We start from the raw sequence: 18,458 nt of genomic DNA, 5'->3' as shown, positions 1-18,458 counted from the left end.
AATAAACCTCAGGCTGAAGGAAAAGTAAATTCACGTCTGTGCAGTAGAACACAGGAGAAGAAGGTTCAACACTCTTCAGCAATAAAAAAAAAACAATGAAGCACAATTGTTAGTTTATCTAAAGTCATTTTTTAATTATTAGTATGGTTGAACTGGATCATTAAAGGTCAGCAGCAAAGACACTGTTAATAAAATGGGAATAGATACATTTGTGTTATTTAATATATTTAGTTATAGCAGGTTTGCGTCATATTTTGTTGTCATGTTTTGATTAATTTTGATTAATTTTGATGAATACTAAATCTGTTTTGTTTTTTGTTTTTTTGTGAGTGGGATGAATTAATGCACATTCACATTTAGTCTAGAACTACAGTAACATGTTCACACAGCGCACACAACGCCTCCATACTTCCGATCTCTCCCAATATGGGAACTTTTTCAAAAAAGTAACTCAGATATTTTCTTGTAAATTAAAAAGTAATGCGTTACTTTACTAGTTACTTGAAAAAAGTAATCTGATTACATAACTCGCGTTACTTGTAATGCATTACCCCCAACACTGGTTTTAATTTAAGTTTAGTTAGTTTTTTAAATTTCGTTTCCATTACGCCATTGCCTTACCGCCTCGAACTTTAAATTACAATACCTTTTCTGTTCAAATCAAAATGTAAAACTTTTAATGGAAGATCTTTTCAGAAAGCTATTTTATAGGAAATCCTGCAAAATCGTTGTATGATGCATAAATATGCAAATACTACAAATGATATTTTTAAATTATATATCACATATAACATAAAAAGCGTATCATGGCTCAATTAAATAATATTTATATTCTGTTTTCTCAGCTTGCAAGTGAAGCAAAATAATATTTGTGGCCATCGCCCTACTTATTAATTTTTTTTTTTTTATCGAAATGATGGAAAATATAAAGAATTAACCTATAATAAATTACATTACTATTTAAACGAGATTTTAATGATAAAAAGCTAGTACTGATTTCTCGGAAACCTTCAAGATGATAATTTCACCGGAAGAAATACCGAGACGTTCCTTTTATTTCTTAAATATACATGTCAATTTCAAACGCGAAATCCTGCGACCTTTCGATGTAAATAAAACATTTAGCTCTCAATACATAAAAGATAAACACAATCTCATAAGCATCATTTGCTTTCAAGATCCCGTGCCTGAGATCTCGTTGAATCTTCTGAGCTGTCACTTAAACCTCGCGATACTTGTGTTACGCTGGCGGCTGAGCTGAGGGCCCGTCGCTTCTGTAACTTCCAGGAGAGCTGCTTCTGACATTTGAATGAAAAACATCTTCCCAAAAACGCAAAACTATGGCTTCGGCTCTGGAGCAGTTCGTGAATAACGTGCGGCAACTCTCCGCTCAAGGTAACGCGGTTTATTACACGGTTCGCGAACGAATACATGAGCGAACTAGCTTACTGCTAATAGCCGTTAGCGCGATAGCATGCTATTTGTTTATATATCAGACAGTAACATATGGCATTTGTTTATAGTATTCTGTTCGTCCAAGTAGAAATAAAAAACGAAATGCTTAAGAATAACTACAAATCTCACCTTATAACGTTACCGCTTAGCTTTTACATTAAGTGAGGTTTCATGTTAGCCGAGTCATTTATTAACGTTAAATATGGGAAAAAAGACACCATAAAATACTACTCTTGAGTTTATCTAAAACGTGAACCCAATTTTCACTAAGAATGATAGGTTATATTATTAAAAAACTAAATATGAGATCTCCATTGCGCTCATATTTGTACTAAACTGATGTGAAATCATGTTTTCATTCATATTTCGGTACTAAATGACGTGAAATCATGTTTTCATATACTAAACTGATGTGAAATCATGTTTTCATTCATATTTCGGTATTAAACTGACGTGAAATCATGTTTTCATTCATATTTCGGTATTAAACTGACGTGAAATCATGTTTTCATTCATATTTCGGTATTAAACTGACGTGAAATCATGTTTTCATTCATATTTCGGTATTAAACTGACGTGAAATCATGTTTTAATTCATATTTCGGTATTAAACTGACGTGAAATCATGTTTTCATTCATATTTCGGTATTAAACTGACGTGAAATCATGTTTTCATTCATATTTCGGTATTAAACTGACGTGAAATCATGTTTTCATTAATATTTCGGTATTAAACTGACGTGAAATCATGTTTTCATTCATATTTCGGTACTAAACTGACGTGAAATCATGTTTTCATTCATATTTCGGTACTAAACTGACATGAAATCATGTTTTCATTCATATTTCTGTGTTTTCAGGTCAGATGACTCAACTGTGTGAGCTGATCAATAAAAGTGGAGAGCTTCTGGCCAAGAATCTGTCCCATCTGGACACTGTTCTGGGAGCGCTGGACATCCAGGAACATTCCCTTGGGGTTTTAGCCGTTCTGTACGTCTCTGACTTGTTGAATCCTGTTCGATCAAGGGTCTTTTCTGATGCTTCTTTGAATTGTATTGCAGGTTTGTGAAGTTCTCCATGCCAAACATCCCTGATTTCGAGACCCTGTTTTCCCAAGTCCAGCTCTTCATCAGCACCTGCAATGGAGAACACATCCGATACGCCACAGATACATGTAAGAATAAACATAGATTCTTTTCATCTGTTTCATGATTATAATCTGTGCTGCTGATATGTTTTGTGTTTTATTGTTACAGTTGCTGGTCTGTGCCACCAGTTGACAACCGCCCTTGTAGAAAGAAAACAGGCAAGCGTCTCTTAAACATTTTGGAGTGGTTATCTTTACACGATAAAGCTGACATTAAGTTTTCCTTTATTTTACAGCCTTTGCGTGGAATAAGTATAATTAAACAGGCCATAGACAAGATGCAGATGAACACAAACCAGCTGACCTCTGTGCATGCAGACCTGTGTCAGGTGAGACATCTGTTAGATTTAAGGGCTGTTACCGGGACGATGTCATTTGGTGTCCTTAAATATTTATTGCATTGTTACGTGTAATTAAAGGAATAGTGCACCCCAAAAAATTGGTGAAAACTCACTCACACTCAAGCCATCCGAGATTAGGATGAGTTTGTTTCTTCATCAGGTTTGTAGAAGTGTAGCATTGCATCAGTGTCTCATCAATGGATGCTCTGCAGTGAATGGGTGCCGTCAGAATGAGAGTCTAAACAGGTGATAAAAACATCACAATAATCCACATCACTCCAGTCCATCAGTGAATATCTGGAGAAGACCAAAGATGAAACAAATCCAGCATTAATACGTTTTTAACTTAAATATGAGTCCATTCCTCCAGTGAAAAAGTTTTCTGATCTGAATCAGGAGAGAAATCTGCACGGATCAAGCAGCGTTTAAACAGCTCTAAACAAATATGTGAGAGACAACAGCAGATGCACTTTTTCACTGGAGGAAGTGTTATTATGCATTATGGACTCATATATTAGCTCTAAGGCAAAGTTTGAAATTAAAAACTTCTTGGTGACTGATCTGTTTCCTACAAACACGCAGCTTTTGTCTTCTCCAGATGTTAACTGATGGACTGGAGTGCTGTGGATTATTGTGATGTTTTTATCAGACTCTCATTCTGACGTCACCCATTCACTGCCATAAGCAACTACACATTTGCTATAACACTGTATTATTTTAAAATAATTGTATTATTTTGTATATGAATAAATATTGAGGTAAATCTTGTGTATTACTAGGAAATCCCCTCAAAATATTAACAAATAAACATTATTGATGAAAAACCAATTGACCAGAGAGGACCACGAATGTGATCTCTATGTGATGGATGCCGCAGGCTGAAACGTCTTCCTCGATTGATGTTTATTGTGTAACTAATGATTTGGCTCTTTGTGTACAGTTATGTCTTTTAGCGAAGTGCTTTAAACCCGCAGTCCCGTTCCTGGAGCTAGACATGATGGATATCTGCAAGGAGAACGGAGCGTACGACGCAAAGCACTTTCTATGTTTTTATTACTATGGAGGCATGATCTACACAGGGCTGAAGAACTTTGAACGAGCGCTGTATTTTTTTGAACAGGTATTTAATTTTTTTTGTACAGTTTTACATCTGCCAATGCTGGGACAGTATAGCTCAACTCAGGTGGCCTTTTGGTGATATTCAGTATCTGTTTTATATGTATAATTATTATTTTTTGTTTCCTTTTTTAAAAAAAATTTTTTTTCTAGAAAGCAATTACCGCCTAGTTTATTCCAAATGTTTAATTTTTAAGGGAAAAAAAATTAATACAAATTATCTAGGTATGTTTTTCACAAAATGAACATTAAGTTTTTTAATTTAACGTTTTATGCACCACAATACATGGCAACAAACAACAGTATTTATGTACATACTAAATCATTTTATGACATGCCATATCATTGATATAGATTCAGATACTAATGATTCAGAGTTGATTCATGGATATTTATTAAATTCTGTTTCTGCTGTTCAAGTCTTATTTAAAACCTAAACTATGCATTTTTTTCAGTAAATGAACACTATTTAATCATTTTGATATACAGTACCTGGCATTAAACAACATTACTAAAACATTTGACTAGTACATTAAAAAGATTCGATTTGATTAAATATCATTAAGTGGTAGCACTAATGAATCAGATGAACTGATTCACGAAAAAAGCACATTAAAATCATTCTGATATTCACAATTAATATATGACGTTATGAATGATTTGTTAACATTTGGTGTATTTTCCCATTTTCGTTGCATTCATTTTGCGCTTCGTCTATTCTCAGGCTATAACCACTCCAGCGATGGCTGTCAGTCACATCATGTTAGAAGCATACAAGAAGTACATCCTGGTCTCCCTCATCCTTCACGGCAAAGTACAGCCACTCCCCAAATACACATCCCAGATCGTGGGCCGCTTCATCAAGGTGAGTGTCTCTGGCTCTGGATTGACTGTAAAGACCTCGTGAGCTCATCATGTTTTCTGTGTGTGTGTCTGTGATGTAAAGCCCCTCAGTAATGCCTACCACGAGCTGGCTCAGGTCTACGCCAGCAACAACCCGTCCGAGCTGCGCGCTGTGGTCAACAGACACGGCGAGACGTTCACACGAGACAACAACAGCGGCCTGGTCAAACAGTGCCTGTCCTCGCTCTACAAGAAAAACATCCAGAGGCTCACCAAGGTCTGAAGCTGCACTGATGACATGTTCTGCTCACGTACTGTTAGTAGAGCTCAGTCTGATTCATTACACGATGCACTGATTCATTCTTTGCAGATTAATTGCACATCAATTTGGGCTGAGAAATTACCCCAGAAGATCATTTAAAGTCATCCTTGTTGTAGACATTAGACTGCTCGATTATGGCAAAAATCTTAGTGATTTAACTTACAGATAGCAATAGGGTGTGTATCAAACATACGCTTTCTGTAAATAGGGTTGCTATGAAATGTACATTTTAGATACCAGGCAAATTTTCAATACCATATCAGAATATCAGGGTCACTTATATGTTATAAAAAAATGATTGAAATATAAATAAACGGCTAGTAACACGATTAAAAACAAAAGCGCAAAGGTAACAAGAATAGAAAAACATGCTAATTAAATAAACGGTGCTTTATAAGTGTTTTATGCAAGTCTAAAGTGTAAACTGCTTATGTTCACTGAAGATTTAACTGATGAGGGTTTACATTAATAATCACCAAGCGCCGCATTTTGACATTTGACATTTTTTTGCGTGTATTTGAACATTTCAAGCTAGAAGTTTCCTTTCCTTTCTGTTTCATGCTTTTAACAACACAAGCAAGTCTAATAAACATTAAAACAGTTTGTGCAAATCACATTACATGATTTTACTGATTTGTACAATACAGTTGGGCTTTAATGGAGGAGCGATAACCAGAATGGGATGCAATAATCATTTTATCTTGAGTATTGGATTTTCATAATCGTTTACAAAAGTCGATATCGAAACTTTAGATTAATTGCACAGCCCTATTACACACTAAACAGGCATTCCTGTTTTGGTTTTTTAAATTAATATTGAAATATGAAATGTAGCAGCGAGTTACTCTCTTAATGAGTCATTTATTCAACTGATTCGTTCAAACAGCCGATTCATTCAGAAACGAACGAGGCATTGAATCTTTTGATTCACTCCATGTAATAAAAACCAAAGATTGATTCAGTAATGAAACCGTTCTGCTGTTTGGAACAATTTAATTAGCGAAATTGAGGATTTTTACACTCATATCTTGAATTTTAAGCTCATAAAACTGCATTCTAATAGACTTCCACCAGCCCTAATTTTTTAGTTTTGTAAATTTGAGCTTAAACCGAAATGGTAATCTCTGTTCTTGTGATCGATAGACGTTCTTGACATTATCCTTACAAGACATGGCGAGTCGAGTTCAGCTCTCTGGCGCTCAAGAAGCAGAGAAATACGTCCTACACATGGTAAGAACTCAGCTTCATCATGACATGTGCATATATATATATATATATATATATATATATATATATATATATATATATGTGTGTGTGTTTTATCTCAAGCACTGGATGTCTCCTGTTTATTCATCATTTGAGGTTTGTTGGTGCTCTTTCATCTCTCAGATCGAGGATGGAGAGATTTATGCGAGTATTAACCAGAAAGATGGCATGGTGTGTTTTCACGACAACCCTGAGAAATACAACAACCCTGCGATGCTCCACAAAATCGACCAAGAGGTTCGTAACGGTCAAACCGTGCTTTTCTTCGTTCAGTGCTCGTGTACAGAGCCCATGGAGCCTCACCATCACATATTCACAGCCTCCTTATTTTTATCTTCTTATTCATTATTATTATTTCAAGGACATTTGAGAGAAATATTAATAACATGCATGGAAAACTCATTATATTCTATAATGTTAAACAAATAATAGTCAGAAGATCATAAGTTGTTTTTTATAATATTTAAATAATATAAATACGGTAAAACATTAGTAGTGAATAATTACAATTTAAAATAACTTTTTATTTGATTTATTATAATGAAGTTAATATCGTAAATACAGTAAAACCGTAATATTTTCCGATTATTACAATTTTAAATTGTTTATTTATTATAATATAATAATAGTATAAATACAATAATATTGAGAATTTTCAATTTAAAGTAACTTTATTTTCAATTATTGTTGAATTATAATATAATCTCGTAAATACAGTAAAACAGTTGTATTGTGTCAGATTATTAACATTTTAGATGATTGTTTTTTATTCATTTTATTTTATTTATCATATAAATACAGTAGTATTGTGAATTTTTTACATTTAAAACAACTTAATTCATATTATAATTAAATAAACTATTAAATACTATAAAAAAGTAATATTGTGAATAATTACAATTTAAAATGACTTAGTTTTATTATAGTGAAGTTAATATTGTAAATACAGTAAAACGGTAATATTGTCAAATTATTACAATTATAAATGATTGTTTTTATTGTAATATAACAATCATATAAATACAGTAATATTGTGAAAAATTACATTTAAAATAACTATGATTTTTATTATAATATTATAAATGCAGTAATATTGTGAATAATTAAATTTAAAATAACTTTAACTTTATTATTTTATTATAATTAATCAAGTAAATATATTATTGTAAATACGGTAAAACAGTAATATTGTGTCAGATTATTACAATTTTAAATGATTGTTTTTTATTATTATTATAATAAAAATCATATAAATACAGTAGTATTGTGAAAATGTATTTTGATATAGCGATAAAATAATATATTACAAACACAGTAAAACAGATGTTGATAGATGTTATTACAACTTAACATTTATTTTATATTGTATACATCATATACTAACTGAATTATTAAAGTTGTGGCATTCAAAATCTAATTTAATTCTCCATAATACACTGCAGGTATTAGGAGTTTTGAGAAAGATTTTATTGATAATGTTTCTGCACCCCTGCGTTCCCTCTCATCCGTCTTGACTCTGATGCAGATGCTGAAGTGTATAGAGGTTGATGAAAAACTGAAGTCCATGGATCAGGAAATCACTGTAAACCCGCAGTTTGTGCAGAAGGTACTATCTGAACAAGCTCGTGATTCATCCACCCAGTTCTAGTTCTCTGAAGGAGCAGCTTTATTCAGCAGGTGGTCTGTTCTGTGTTTCAGAGTATGGGGATGCAGGAGGATGACGTCGGCAGCAAGACGTCCAGCTACTCTTGAGGCCTTCGGGCGGATCGCTGCTTTGCTCACGTCCCTTTCCTCATCCCAAAGCTGGAAGACCTTCATTAAAGGGCAAAATCAGTCGGACTATACTAGAGGAAAACATAAATGTGTGGAATTACTTTTTTTTTCTTCTTTTTTTTGGTTCTGTCACATGCGCACCCTACCCGAGAACGTGTCTTTGTCAGTGTTTATTTATCAACGCCACTGCATCATTTATGGTCATGCAAAATAAAGATACCGGACTTCTTTGTTCAAAAGAGTTGTGGAAATTGCATTCATATACTCGTCTTTATTGCAACCCCACAGAAAGAAAAATAGAAAGCATCTTTATATCATTTGAACAACTCGTGGTGTGTTCTCATCTCCTAAAAAATTTGTCTTGTAATATTTCTAAGCATTTAATTTGTAATTTTCCTGTGTTTCTTGAGAGGAAAGACTTGTGTCTAACACATAAGATCATAAAATTGAAGGTTGTCTTGTTTAAATTTTAATGAGTTTGCTTAATATTATTGATAATTTTTTTGGGATGTTTCTTAAAAGGAATCTTAAGGAATTTCTTAAGGAATATTAAATCATAAAACAGGTTAAATTTCAAAGAACCTTTCTGTAATATTACCTATAAACAGTTAATTAAAGAAGGGTTTTTTTTTTAAGAGGAAAGCCTTATTCTTGTATCACTTTTAGGTCATAAAGTTGAGGTTAAATTTAAGAATATATATATATATTTGGGGGCGCTTTATTTTAATATATATATATATATAATTTTTTTTTTTTTTTTTTTTTAGAAGAATTTCTTATATTTGTTTGTGTAAATTAGATCATAAAATGAGGCTTGTCTTGTAAAATAAGATTAATTTCCTAGAAATATTATTTATAAATAATTTATTAAAGCTATTGGGATGTTTCTTGAGAGGATTGGCTTATATTATTGTCACTATTAGGTCATAAAATTTGAGGTTAAATTTCAAATAACTTTACTGTAATATTTCTTATAAAAAATAATGAAAGATTGAGCAGCAAACAGGAATCTAGGTTTTTTTTTTGTACATTTGTAGTTTTACATCATGACAAAAGTGTCACTCATATAAGTAAGCAACTACATTTTTTACATCATTTATGATTCAATTGTCTTGTCTGGTTCATCCAACTAGTCGTTATTAAATATTCTGCTTCCGTTGCCATTAAGGAGAGATCCGCTCCAGTTTCACTCCGCATCTAAATGCAATGCATGCGGACCGTTTGTTTTCTACTTTAATGACATAACCAACAAGAACAGAAGGACCGACGCGAGCCACGACGCAGCCAATCACAGGCGCTCCTCCACCCTACAAGTCTTTGAAAAAAAGACAAGCGGCCGCGTCAGCCAATCACATTTGAGAGTTCTCGAAAGCGGGCGGGAGTTTTAACAGAAATGGCACGGGCGCTGGCCAATCGCAGCCACGGATCGCAAGACGTTCACCAATCGGCGTTTAACCTCGCAAGGCTTGCGTCGCCCACGGTGCTCAGTTGAATTCCATTGCCGTCCATTAAAACAGCCGACTTAGAAAACACAATATCAGAGTGTGCTCAGTTTTACCACAATCCTTCGTGATTAATTATTGTCAGGGATGGCACTTTCGTGAAACAAGGGTGTCTAGAAACACTCTCCGCATGTGTAAGCTACGCATCTTCGACCCTGTCGTGGCTTGGCGAAACGGAACAATCGCTGGATAACGTTAATTCTCGTCGTGACTCCAGTTGAGCTGATTTCATCGCTGAAACACAGAGGAACTCGGATGAGGGTTGTGTCATGAGTCCGGCAGGGTGCTCCCATGTGAACGCGTTCAAAGTGGACAACTGGAAGCAGAATCTGCGGGTTATATACCAGTGCTTTGTGTGGAGCGGCTCGCTCGAAACCAGGAAACGCAAGGTAAATAAAACACACAAGAGCCCAGTGCTGTGGGACAAGTCGCATTACCCTCTCAAACACAAACGGATGTGTGATTCTCGAGCTAATGTGATTTATTTTCACCGAGGGAGGGATATGAATCCGCGTCCATCTCTGTGTTATGCGCAGTCTCTCTCTGCACTGGTTTCATAGGGCTGGACGAGTCTAATGAGTCGTTGGGATTCATGCGACACTTCCCTTGGATCTCACCGAAACGTTTTCTGAAGCCAGGCTTAACATGACCGTTGTGTGGCAGGACCAACGATTCATGTTGACGGTCTAAACATCTGTCTATTTTAACACGTCCATGATGGAGTCTCTGATATCGATTCGTGATTCAGTGGTTCTTTTGAATCGGATCGGTTCAGTGAATCGTTTGAATCGGGTTAAGTGAATCGTCACGAACCGTACTGAATCGGTTATTTGAACAGAAATCGTTTTTTTTTTTTTTGAACCGCATCAATTCGAAACCGTTTATAACGAACACATCTTGATCCGGGTATACAAACCTAAACTAAGTATATATATACATAAGATGTAGCTGCTTCAACAGACTACGAACTCATGGAATTACAATGACGACTCTCATTATTGGTGTAACAGTCGGTTCATTTTTTCCATAGAGGAATTGATTTTAAACAACAACCTTAAAACTATTATAGACAGACTTACTGTGAGCTAGAGGTTGTTAATCAATGCTATATGATTTTGTTGAAGCCACCAGTCTGCATTATCTCAACGTATGTTTTTAATAATATTGATTACCAGCGATGTTCCTAGAGACTACATTACCCATGATTCTGCAGCCAACCTCCACCAATCAGAGAATAAAAACAGTAAATCAAGTCAAAAGAACTGAAACGTCCAACCACTCATATGAAGCACTTATAATATTTGTGTATATATGAATATTTTGCAATAAATCCGAGAACACGCTCTTTCTATATGCCTAAACACCATCTTTAAATCAATAGTTTTCTATTTATCCGTCGTTTTCAGTTCAGTTATTGTACAGTCTTGTACCTTTGTCTTTTGCTTCAAATCAAAGACCGTAATGAATCATATCAAAGCTGGTTAGTTTGGTTTTAATGGTTTAAAACTCTTCAAGCAAAGACGTTTTGAAACTCGAGTGGAACGTTTAGGTGTGAATGTCAGGAGCCACACGTTTTGCATTAAAGAACCACTGATTCGTTACTTAATTAGAGTAGATTCGTCAAAGCAAAGTGTTCGGAAGAACTGATTCAAGTCTGAAATGAGTCATAGTTCATCACTTTTCTGTGATAGCGACGCGTTTGGCATCAGATGACAGCTTAATAACGAACTATCCTCGCCCAACCAATTAATATCATGAAATGATTCATGATTCATTCAAATCAAATGCCACCTCCTCCATATATGTGTGTCTCATCGTGCTTTCTTCTGAAAGAAACGCCAGTCTCACATGCTAGCAGGCTAATATGTCAAATAAATACTGATAACAATCAATGTATGGACAAATCTTTGGTAGTAGGACGCTAATGAAGGGTGAATGGCGTCATGTTGCATCAGGTTACATCTGCTTCACTCAGGATTGCGTGACTCATTGGCACAATTGAGGTCAAGGATGATGTTTTCTCACTGCATTGTGTTTTATTCTTTTAGAAGGTGGTGTTACTTCAAGCTTAATTAATCACAAATCATTTGACTCTATAACCTGGGCACACAAACACTCAGATCAAAGCTGGTGAGCTCTATTTCAATGCATGCATATTATTATTATTATTATTGCATATTGCACATGATTGTTCTCTTTGCAATCCAATTCTCTTTGTTAAACGGTAATTTGGGCTGTTACACCACATCTGACCTTTTAGACACGCCCGCTGTTCTCATGTTTATTTAATGCCACGTTTAGACATGTACAATAAGAAGGATTTACCCATCTTAGGTCACATTTAGCATGCTGTACTGATCGTAAGTTCTCAGAAACCGGATGAAGGGAAAATAGGAATATGAGGAGCTCATTTAATGTCTGGGGAAGGCCTTTGGATGCATTTGCACCATTGCATGGCCTGAGCTTCACTGATCGGCTGATGCATATCACTCACAACTCTGGACAGAAACCACAAGCTCCCATTCACATGCACTCACTGTTCTCATGAAAAAAATCACCGTTAATTTAATGTGGACCAAGAGATGTTCAGATGTGTTTACGATGGAAATGCATCTTTACAGCATTGAAAAAATGCTGAATGCATTTTTTTCCAATAACTTTAAATTGGTTTTTACATTTTACTGGCATTTTTACCTTTTTTTTCTAACCTAATTAAATGTGTGCATCGTCTCGCATATCAAATTCTTAAATTTAATCAATCGCAAACACCGTTCTGCTGTGGGCAATATGTGCAAGAAGTGCTTTTTGTTAACTATTTTTCTTGACGATATAGAGCAAAAACACAAACTGTAAAATATAAGTTAATATTAACTTGTTTATTAGACCATTTTATAAAATCAATATCACATTTGCGATTGATGTTTTTTTTTTTTTTTAGATAATCAACAATTGAGATGCTTCAGAGTTTCCTGCCCTAAATGTCACACATAAATACAGTGAACTCTCATTCGTCACTTCACCTGTCAATCAAGCAGTCTCCTCACATCTAAGTAGGAGGTTCTTGTAAAAAACATGTTATACGATGTGACGACGCCTCACGTCTCGTTCTGTTGAACCCAACACTGATCCTGCCGAGCCTCTTTATGAACTTCATGTAGAAGGTGGTGTCTGCTTTGCTCTATCAGCAGGTGAACCGAGCGGTCATTACACATGCAGAACGCCTGCAGGTGTCTTCATTTATTTATTGTATGTGCTTGTGTTCACCTCAGCTTGGCTTCACATCTCTGGCGCGGTTTATGCTGGATTTTTTCCCTCTGATCATCTGTGAAGTGAAGAAGGACTAAATCTATTATTGATCTGATCACTAAAATCACATTTTAACAATATTATAACAATAATAAGTTATTTAAAAAAAAAAAAGTTCATATTTGAAAAATAAAGGTTTTACTAAAATTTAAATGTTACAGTGCATGCAATTTAAAATTGTATTAACTATTTTATTTAATATATATATATATATATAATATATATATATATATATATATATATATAAATATATTATATATATATATATATATAAATATATTATATATATATATATATATATTATATTTATATAATATATTTATATTATATATACACACACACATACAAAAGGATGCTATTATTAAATATAAAATACGTAAAGGTTTTTTATGTTATTTTTCTATTTCACTCCGAAAAAGCTACAACACTTTTAATACATTCTCTTTTACTAAAACATTTTACTTATGTGTGTTTTTTTTTTTTCTCATAATAACGAAATTGCAATAGTTTTAAAATAAAAAGTATTGCACCTAAAGTGATATGGATATGTTTTTTTTTTTTTAGTTTAATTTGATGCACTTACATTGACACTACACAATGGCGACTTAATTCATTTCTGTCCATAATGTTTAACTAATGAGCGTTTCATGCTTAGTTTGCCAACAGCCCATCAGTGTTTGAATAGCCATTAGAAATCACACAACCAAAGTTCATCATGAAGCTTGTCCATTAACACACATGCTCTTCATTTAGCATTAAAACAGCTGCTCCACATCTGTTCTAATGTGAAGTTATACAGGCTTCCAGCTCACCATCAACAATTAATTGAACCACGGTCAGTTTGTCATATCAATACACGCCTGCATTAAATATCTACACTTCCACACGTCCCTCCAGAGCTTCAGCAGATCCTTACTGAGAAGATACGAGTCCGAAGCGCCCCTCAGCAGACCTCCGAGCAGTTTGAACTTCCTTTAGCAACATCCTGAAGTGCATTAAACCTTGCATTTCTCCACGGTTTGAGAGCCGACGAAGAGCAAATAATCAAATCATAAAACAGACAAAAAAACTAAACTCGCATTTTAAAATGAAAACAATCAAAATAGAAATGCTTGATTTGCATTTGATAATGAGCATTTTAAAGTGTAATGTAATCTAAATACAAATGCTTATTTTTTGGAATCTGATGTAATCCATATTACATGTAATCAGTTATTAACCAGCTGTGTGTAAAAAAATAAATATATATATATATATATATATAATATAAACGGAGATACAATTTGTTACAATCTGTCATTTGTTTTTTTTTTTCATTTTTATTTCTAAATTACTCATAATTTAACATTTTTAATTTCACTTATTATTTTTAAGTAATCATGACTGACTGTTTATTTATTTTCAGTGAACTTGAAGGTTTTTTTTTTTTTTGACATTGGTGACCAGAATTATGAAAATGATATGCTATCAAAGATTGTAATATCATAAAAAAACCTTAAAAAAAAAAAAATTATACCGCATCTCTCTCGCTCGCTCTCTCTTTCTATATATATATATATATATATATTAGTTATCGTGATTTAAGATTTTGGTCATATTGCCCACCAATACATTTTTGTCTTTATTTATTTTATTTGGATTATTATTATTTTTAATTTCATTTCTGACTTTAATCGTTTGATGGGTATCTTGAGGAGCTGGAGTTCCTCTGATGAGTGTGTAATTGCAGACGAGGGCTGGTCTGTGGGATTAAGTTTAATGATGCTCCGTGTCCCATTCAGAAGCAGTCCTTCAGCAGAAGGGGATTCTGGGTAATTGACAGGCCCTCTCCACTGATGTGTTGTGGTGCAGCCTCACACTCCCAGTGCGCTCTCTCTCTCAGCCGATCTGGTTTCTCTAGCCGCTCCGAGACGTTCACGTCCCTCATCTGCATGTGTTTGAACTGTCATCCCTCCGTTATCATCATTGTTTCTCCTCTCCTCATCACCCACACGCCTCCTCCTTCACTTGTGATCTTGGAAACACAGCAGTGAGCCGCTGATTGGATGCTCAGTTGCCATAGAAACCGTGAGAGCCGATGTGATTGGTGGGTCGAAACTGGTTTATATAGTATGTAGCTTTTATTTCTCCTAGTCCAACCAACCCCCCTCAAAAAATAAAATTACACAAGCACACACATATATAAATATGCATATACATATTTCAGGGCATTACTTTTCTTTTTCATCTAGTTAGTATAAAGTTTTTTTTAAAAACATGTAGAAATTTTAAAAAGACTAAAACTAATAAAAAAAATACTCAAACTATAAAATAAAAATAAATACTTTTTAGAAATATGAACAAATTGCAATCAGTAAAATCAGTCAGGGATTCAAAACTATGAAAAAGCAGACTTTTACCATTTAGTGTACCTCATTTATCCACTGTTTTATTTTATTTATTTATTTTTTGAGAGAGATTAGTTGCTTTAGCATTTTTATGTTTTTTTTACATTAGGAGTTCATCTATATATATATATATATATTTAATATTAAGGGATTGGTTGCTTTATCATTTAGTGTGGCATTTTGGTCCAATTGGTCGGAGAGGGGTGCTTGCTTCTCAAACACATGCTGACTTTCAGTCCGAGTGAAATAAAGTGTGATTCTATGATGAATCTCCTCAGGACTCTGTTGATTGGTCTGTGAGCCGCACACAGGATGACAGTGCTGCTTCGTTCCCTGGAGCTGGACTCTCTCTTTCGAAGCCTGTTTTATTGAGTCAGCATCACGTCTGGGCTCTGGATAACAGAGGAGCCCTTCTCTCCGTCCTCTGATGATGTCATCCGCCCCAAACACACTCCTGGAGTCCAGTTCCGTTTGGATTCGATTCTGATTCACTAAAAAGATCCGGCTCATTTGAGTCATGAGTCATTTGTTTTTGAATCAGACCACACTGGATGCATTGTATGTTTCCTAAAAATATTAACTTGGATAATTAATAACAGGTCCACACAGTGGGTTGAGTTAGTTTAACAGGACGGGCAGTCTTCGATATAAATAGACATCGAACATGAGATTGAGATTTTAAGAATTGTTGTCTGGATTATTCAAATGAAGATCTCGCTTTATTAGAAAAATCAATAGGTTTACGTAGCCCTAAAGCAAAGATAGTCACCTCATTGACTAGTTGGTTTGAGAAAAGCTTGTTCAAACATCATCTCAGCACTGCTGTTTTATTAATAATTTTTTATTTATCTGTATTTTATTTTAGATTTATCTAATCATTTTTTATGTATCCTTATTATATATATACCTCCTATTATACAAACTATTTCTGTTTTATTTTATTTCGATTATTTTTATTTATTTATCCCTCCTATTATATCTATTTTTTTATATTTATTCCTCCTAATTTAATGTATCCCTATTTGATTTTCAGTATTCTTTTATTTTAACTTTTTTTGTTTATGTATTTTTATATACATATATATTTTTTGACACTTTTAATCGTTATCGGTCCTATTTTATTTTACATTTTGATGTTGTTTTATCTCTCCCATTTATTCCCCCTATTTTAGTATATTTTGCATTATTTAATCGTATTTATCCCTCCTCTTTTTTTTTTTTTTTTTATTCATTTTTCATGTTTTATATATTTAGAATTGTATTTTTTTATTCTCTTGCAGGTGACTGCAGGCATCTGCTGCCTCGTTGCCATTTAAAGGGTTTTCTATTACATATAAATGCCAGCAAGCTGCAAAAATAGACTCTCTCTCTCTGTGTGTGTGTGTGTGTGGATCCTGCAGTGGATCTTGTAGGAGGAAGCTGATCCTTCTTGCCGTGTGTTTCAGCCCCACACCCTCGTCTCAGATGAGGTCCTGATCAATGCATCTCAACATTACAGCATTACCCCCAGCAGGAGAGCACAGAGAGGACCTGCTGATGCTCTCTGTGTAGGATGAGAGAGAGAGAGAGACATCTGAGGATGAGAGGAGGAGCGCTGTAGATACAAAGAAGAAATGACGCGTATACAGCGTGATCAGGAGATGTGGAGAGTCCAAATTAAACACTAGCGTTCAGTTTACTGCATTAGTTAATGTAGGTGCTTTCACACAGCACTGCGAAACATAGCTTGCATAAAGGTTAGATCTTTTAGAGTTTTTGTATAACTGTTAAATAGCATTTTTTTTTTAGCTTTAATTGTTTTTTTGGAAACCATATGCATAACCATTCATGGCATTTGCATTGAAGTCGCGATGTTACTCAAATAGCGACAGATCTTTTATTCCAGTGTAATGGATTACTGAGAAAATAAAGGGCGGGGCTTGAGGTTGTTGATTGGATGTTGAGATGTGGGCGTGGCTTTCAACAGTGTATGCAGATGAGCGTGATCTTGTGGGGGGGGGAGTTTGATGACTAAGGGGGCGTTTACAAAACACCATTTTCAACTAAAAATGAAAAACTTGATGCGTTATGGTCATTCATATAGACGATATTGGCATATACTTAGTATGAAATAAATGTATTTTAAATAAACTACTTTATTAGGGAAGCCTTTTCTCCCCCCCCCCCCCCCCCCCGCTTAAGTCGTTCTGTTCCCCCGTGCATTGTTTACAAAAGAAAAAACAAATAAACTAAAAAAAAATCTGTTCTTATACAATCTACAACGTGAAGGCAAAACATTTTTGTCCAAAATATAATAATGCTCTAGGATTCTAATACCAGAAAATAGTGTTTTATAAAAGATTGTCTGGTGTTGAGTATCAGTGGTGCATGCAAAGATGTGTATTATTTTCACACAATATATTTGTTTTTTGTTTTACTCGTAAATGCAAATTAAATAAAGCCTTTTGTACCGTTTACTGCATACTGTTTTTTTTTTAAATAGTATGTGAAACTGCATGCATTATGCAATGCTGTATGTTGCAGGTTTAATAAAAGTGATTCTTTTAAATGCAGTATAATAAACTTGTAGCTTTTGTCACAAGATAAATGCATTCACTGCACTGTATTCCCTGTACATTATTACAGCACTTCTACTCACAGTTCATTTGCATACAAGCGCAGTGCGCTGCAGAAATGTAGTGCGCTGTTTTGCACATCAGTGTTTTAGTGTCTGGGCGTGGTGAAGCTGTGGATCTGGGTCGAGATGCACGAGCAGAACTTTAAATCTCATATTGCTGTAATGCTTAATGATATTAGCCTCTTTTTCACAGGCCTCTCTCCCTCCATGTCTCTGATCATATTACTCCGATGAAAGGAGGTAAAGGCAGAGCGAGCTGTTAAAGACTGAAGCGTGAAGTCATGCTGTTGAGAGTCAGGCAGTGTGATGTAGGCTTCTGGAGTTTGAAGAGTTAAATCAGTTTTTCTTCAGCATTCTATTTTTTTTGCATTAATATTTCAATG

General features: G+C 34.5%; 2 protein-coding genes across 3 annotated transcripts in view; both read left to right on the top strand.

Moving 5' to 3' along the window:
- Positions 1–1,189: 1,189 nt before the first annotated feature.
- LOC132121918 (COP9 signalosome complex subunit 3) lies at positions 1,190–8,502 on the top strand. Its single transcript, XM_059531656.1, has 12 exons — positions 1,190–1,395; positions 2,316–2,445; positions 2,517–2,629; positions 2,712–2,761; positions 2,839–2,931; positions 3,884–4,063; positions 4,784–4,924; positions 5,006–5,179; positions 6,368–6,454; positions 6,614–6,727; positions 8,016–8,096; positions 8,189–8,502. Exons 1-12 carry the CDS (start codon positions 1,341–1,343, stop codon positions 8,240–8,242), a joined length of 1,272 nt encoding a protein of 423 aa, XP_059387639.1. The 5' UTR covers positions 1,190–1,340; the 3' UTR covers positions 8,243–8,502.
- A 1,215-nt stretch (positions 8,503–9,717) lies between these two features.
- LOC132121917 (ubiquitin carboxyl-terminal hydrolase 22-like) overlaps positions 9,718–18,458 on the top strand; it is a 33,799-nt gene continuing 25,058 nt past the window's right edge. For both annotated transcript variants that reach the window (XM_059531655.1, XM_059531653.1), the window contains exon 1: positions 9,718–10,154. In XM_059531655.1, coding sequence (XP_059387638.1) covers positions 10,035–10,154 — 120 coding nt within the window. In that variant the 5' untranslated portion in view covers positions 9,718–10,034. The remainder of the gene's footprint in view (positions 10,155–18,458) is intronic.

This window comes from Carassius carassius, chromosome 40 (genome assembly GCF_963082965.1).
Source record: "Carassius carassius chromosome 40, fCarCar2.1, whole genome shotgun sequence".
Taxonomy (NCBI): Eukaryota; Metazoa; Chordata; class Actinopteri; order Cypriniformes; family Cyprinidae; genus Carassius; species Carassius carassius.
Note: the sequence above shows the minus strand (reverse complement) of the source record. Positions and strands in the feature narration are given on the sequence as shown.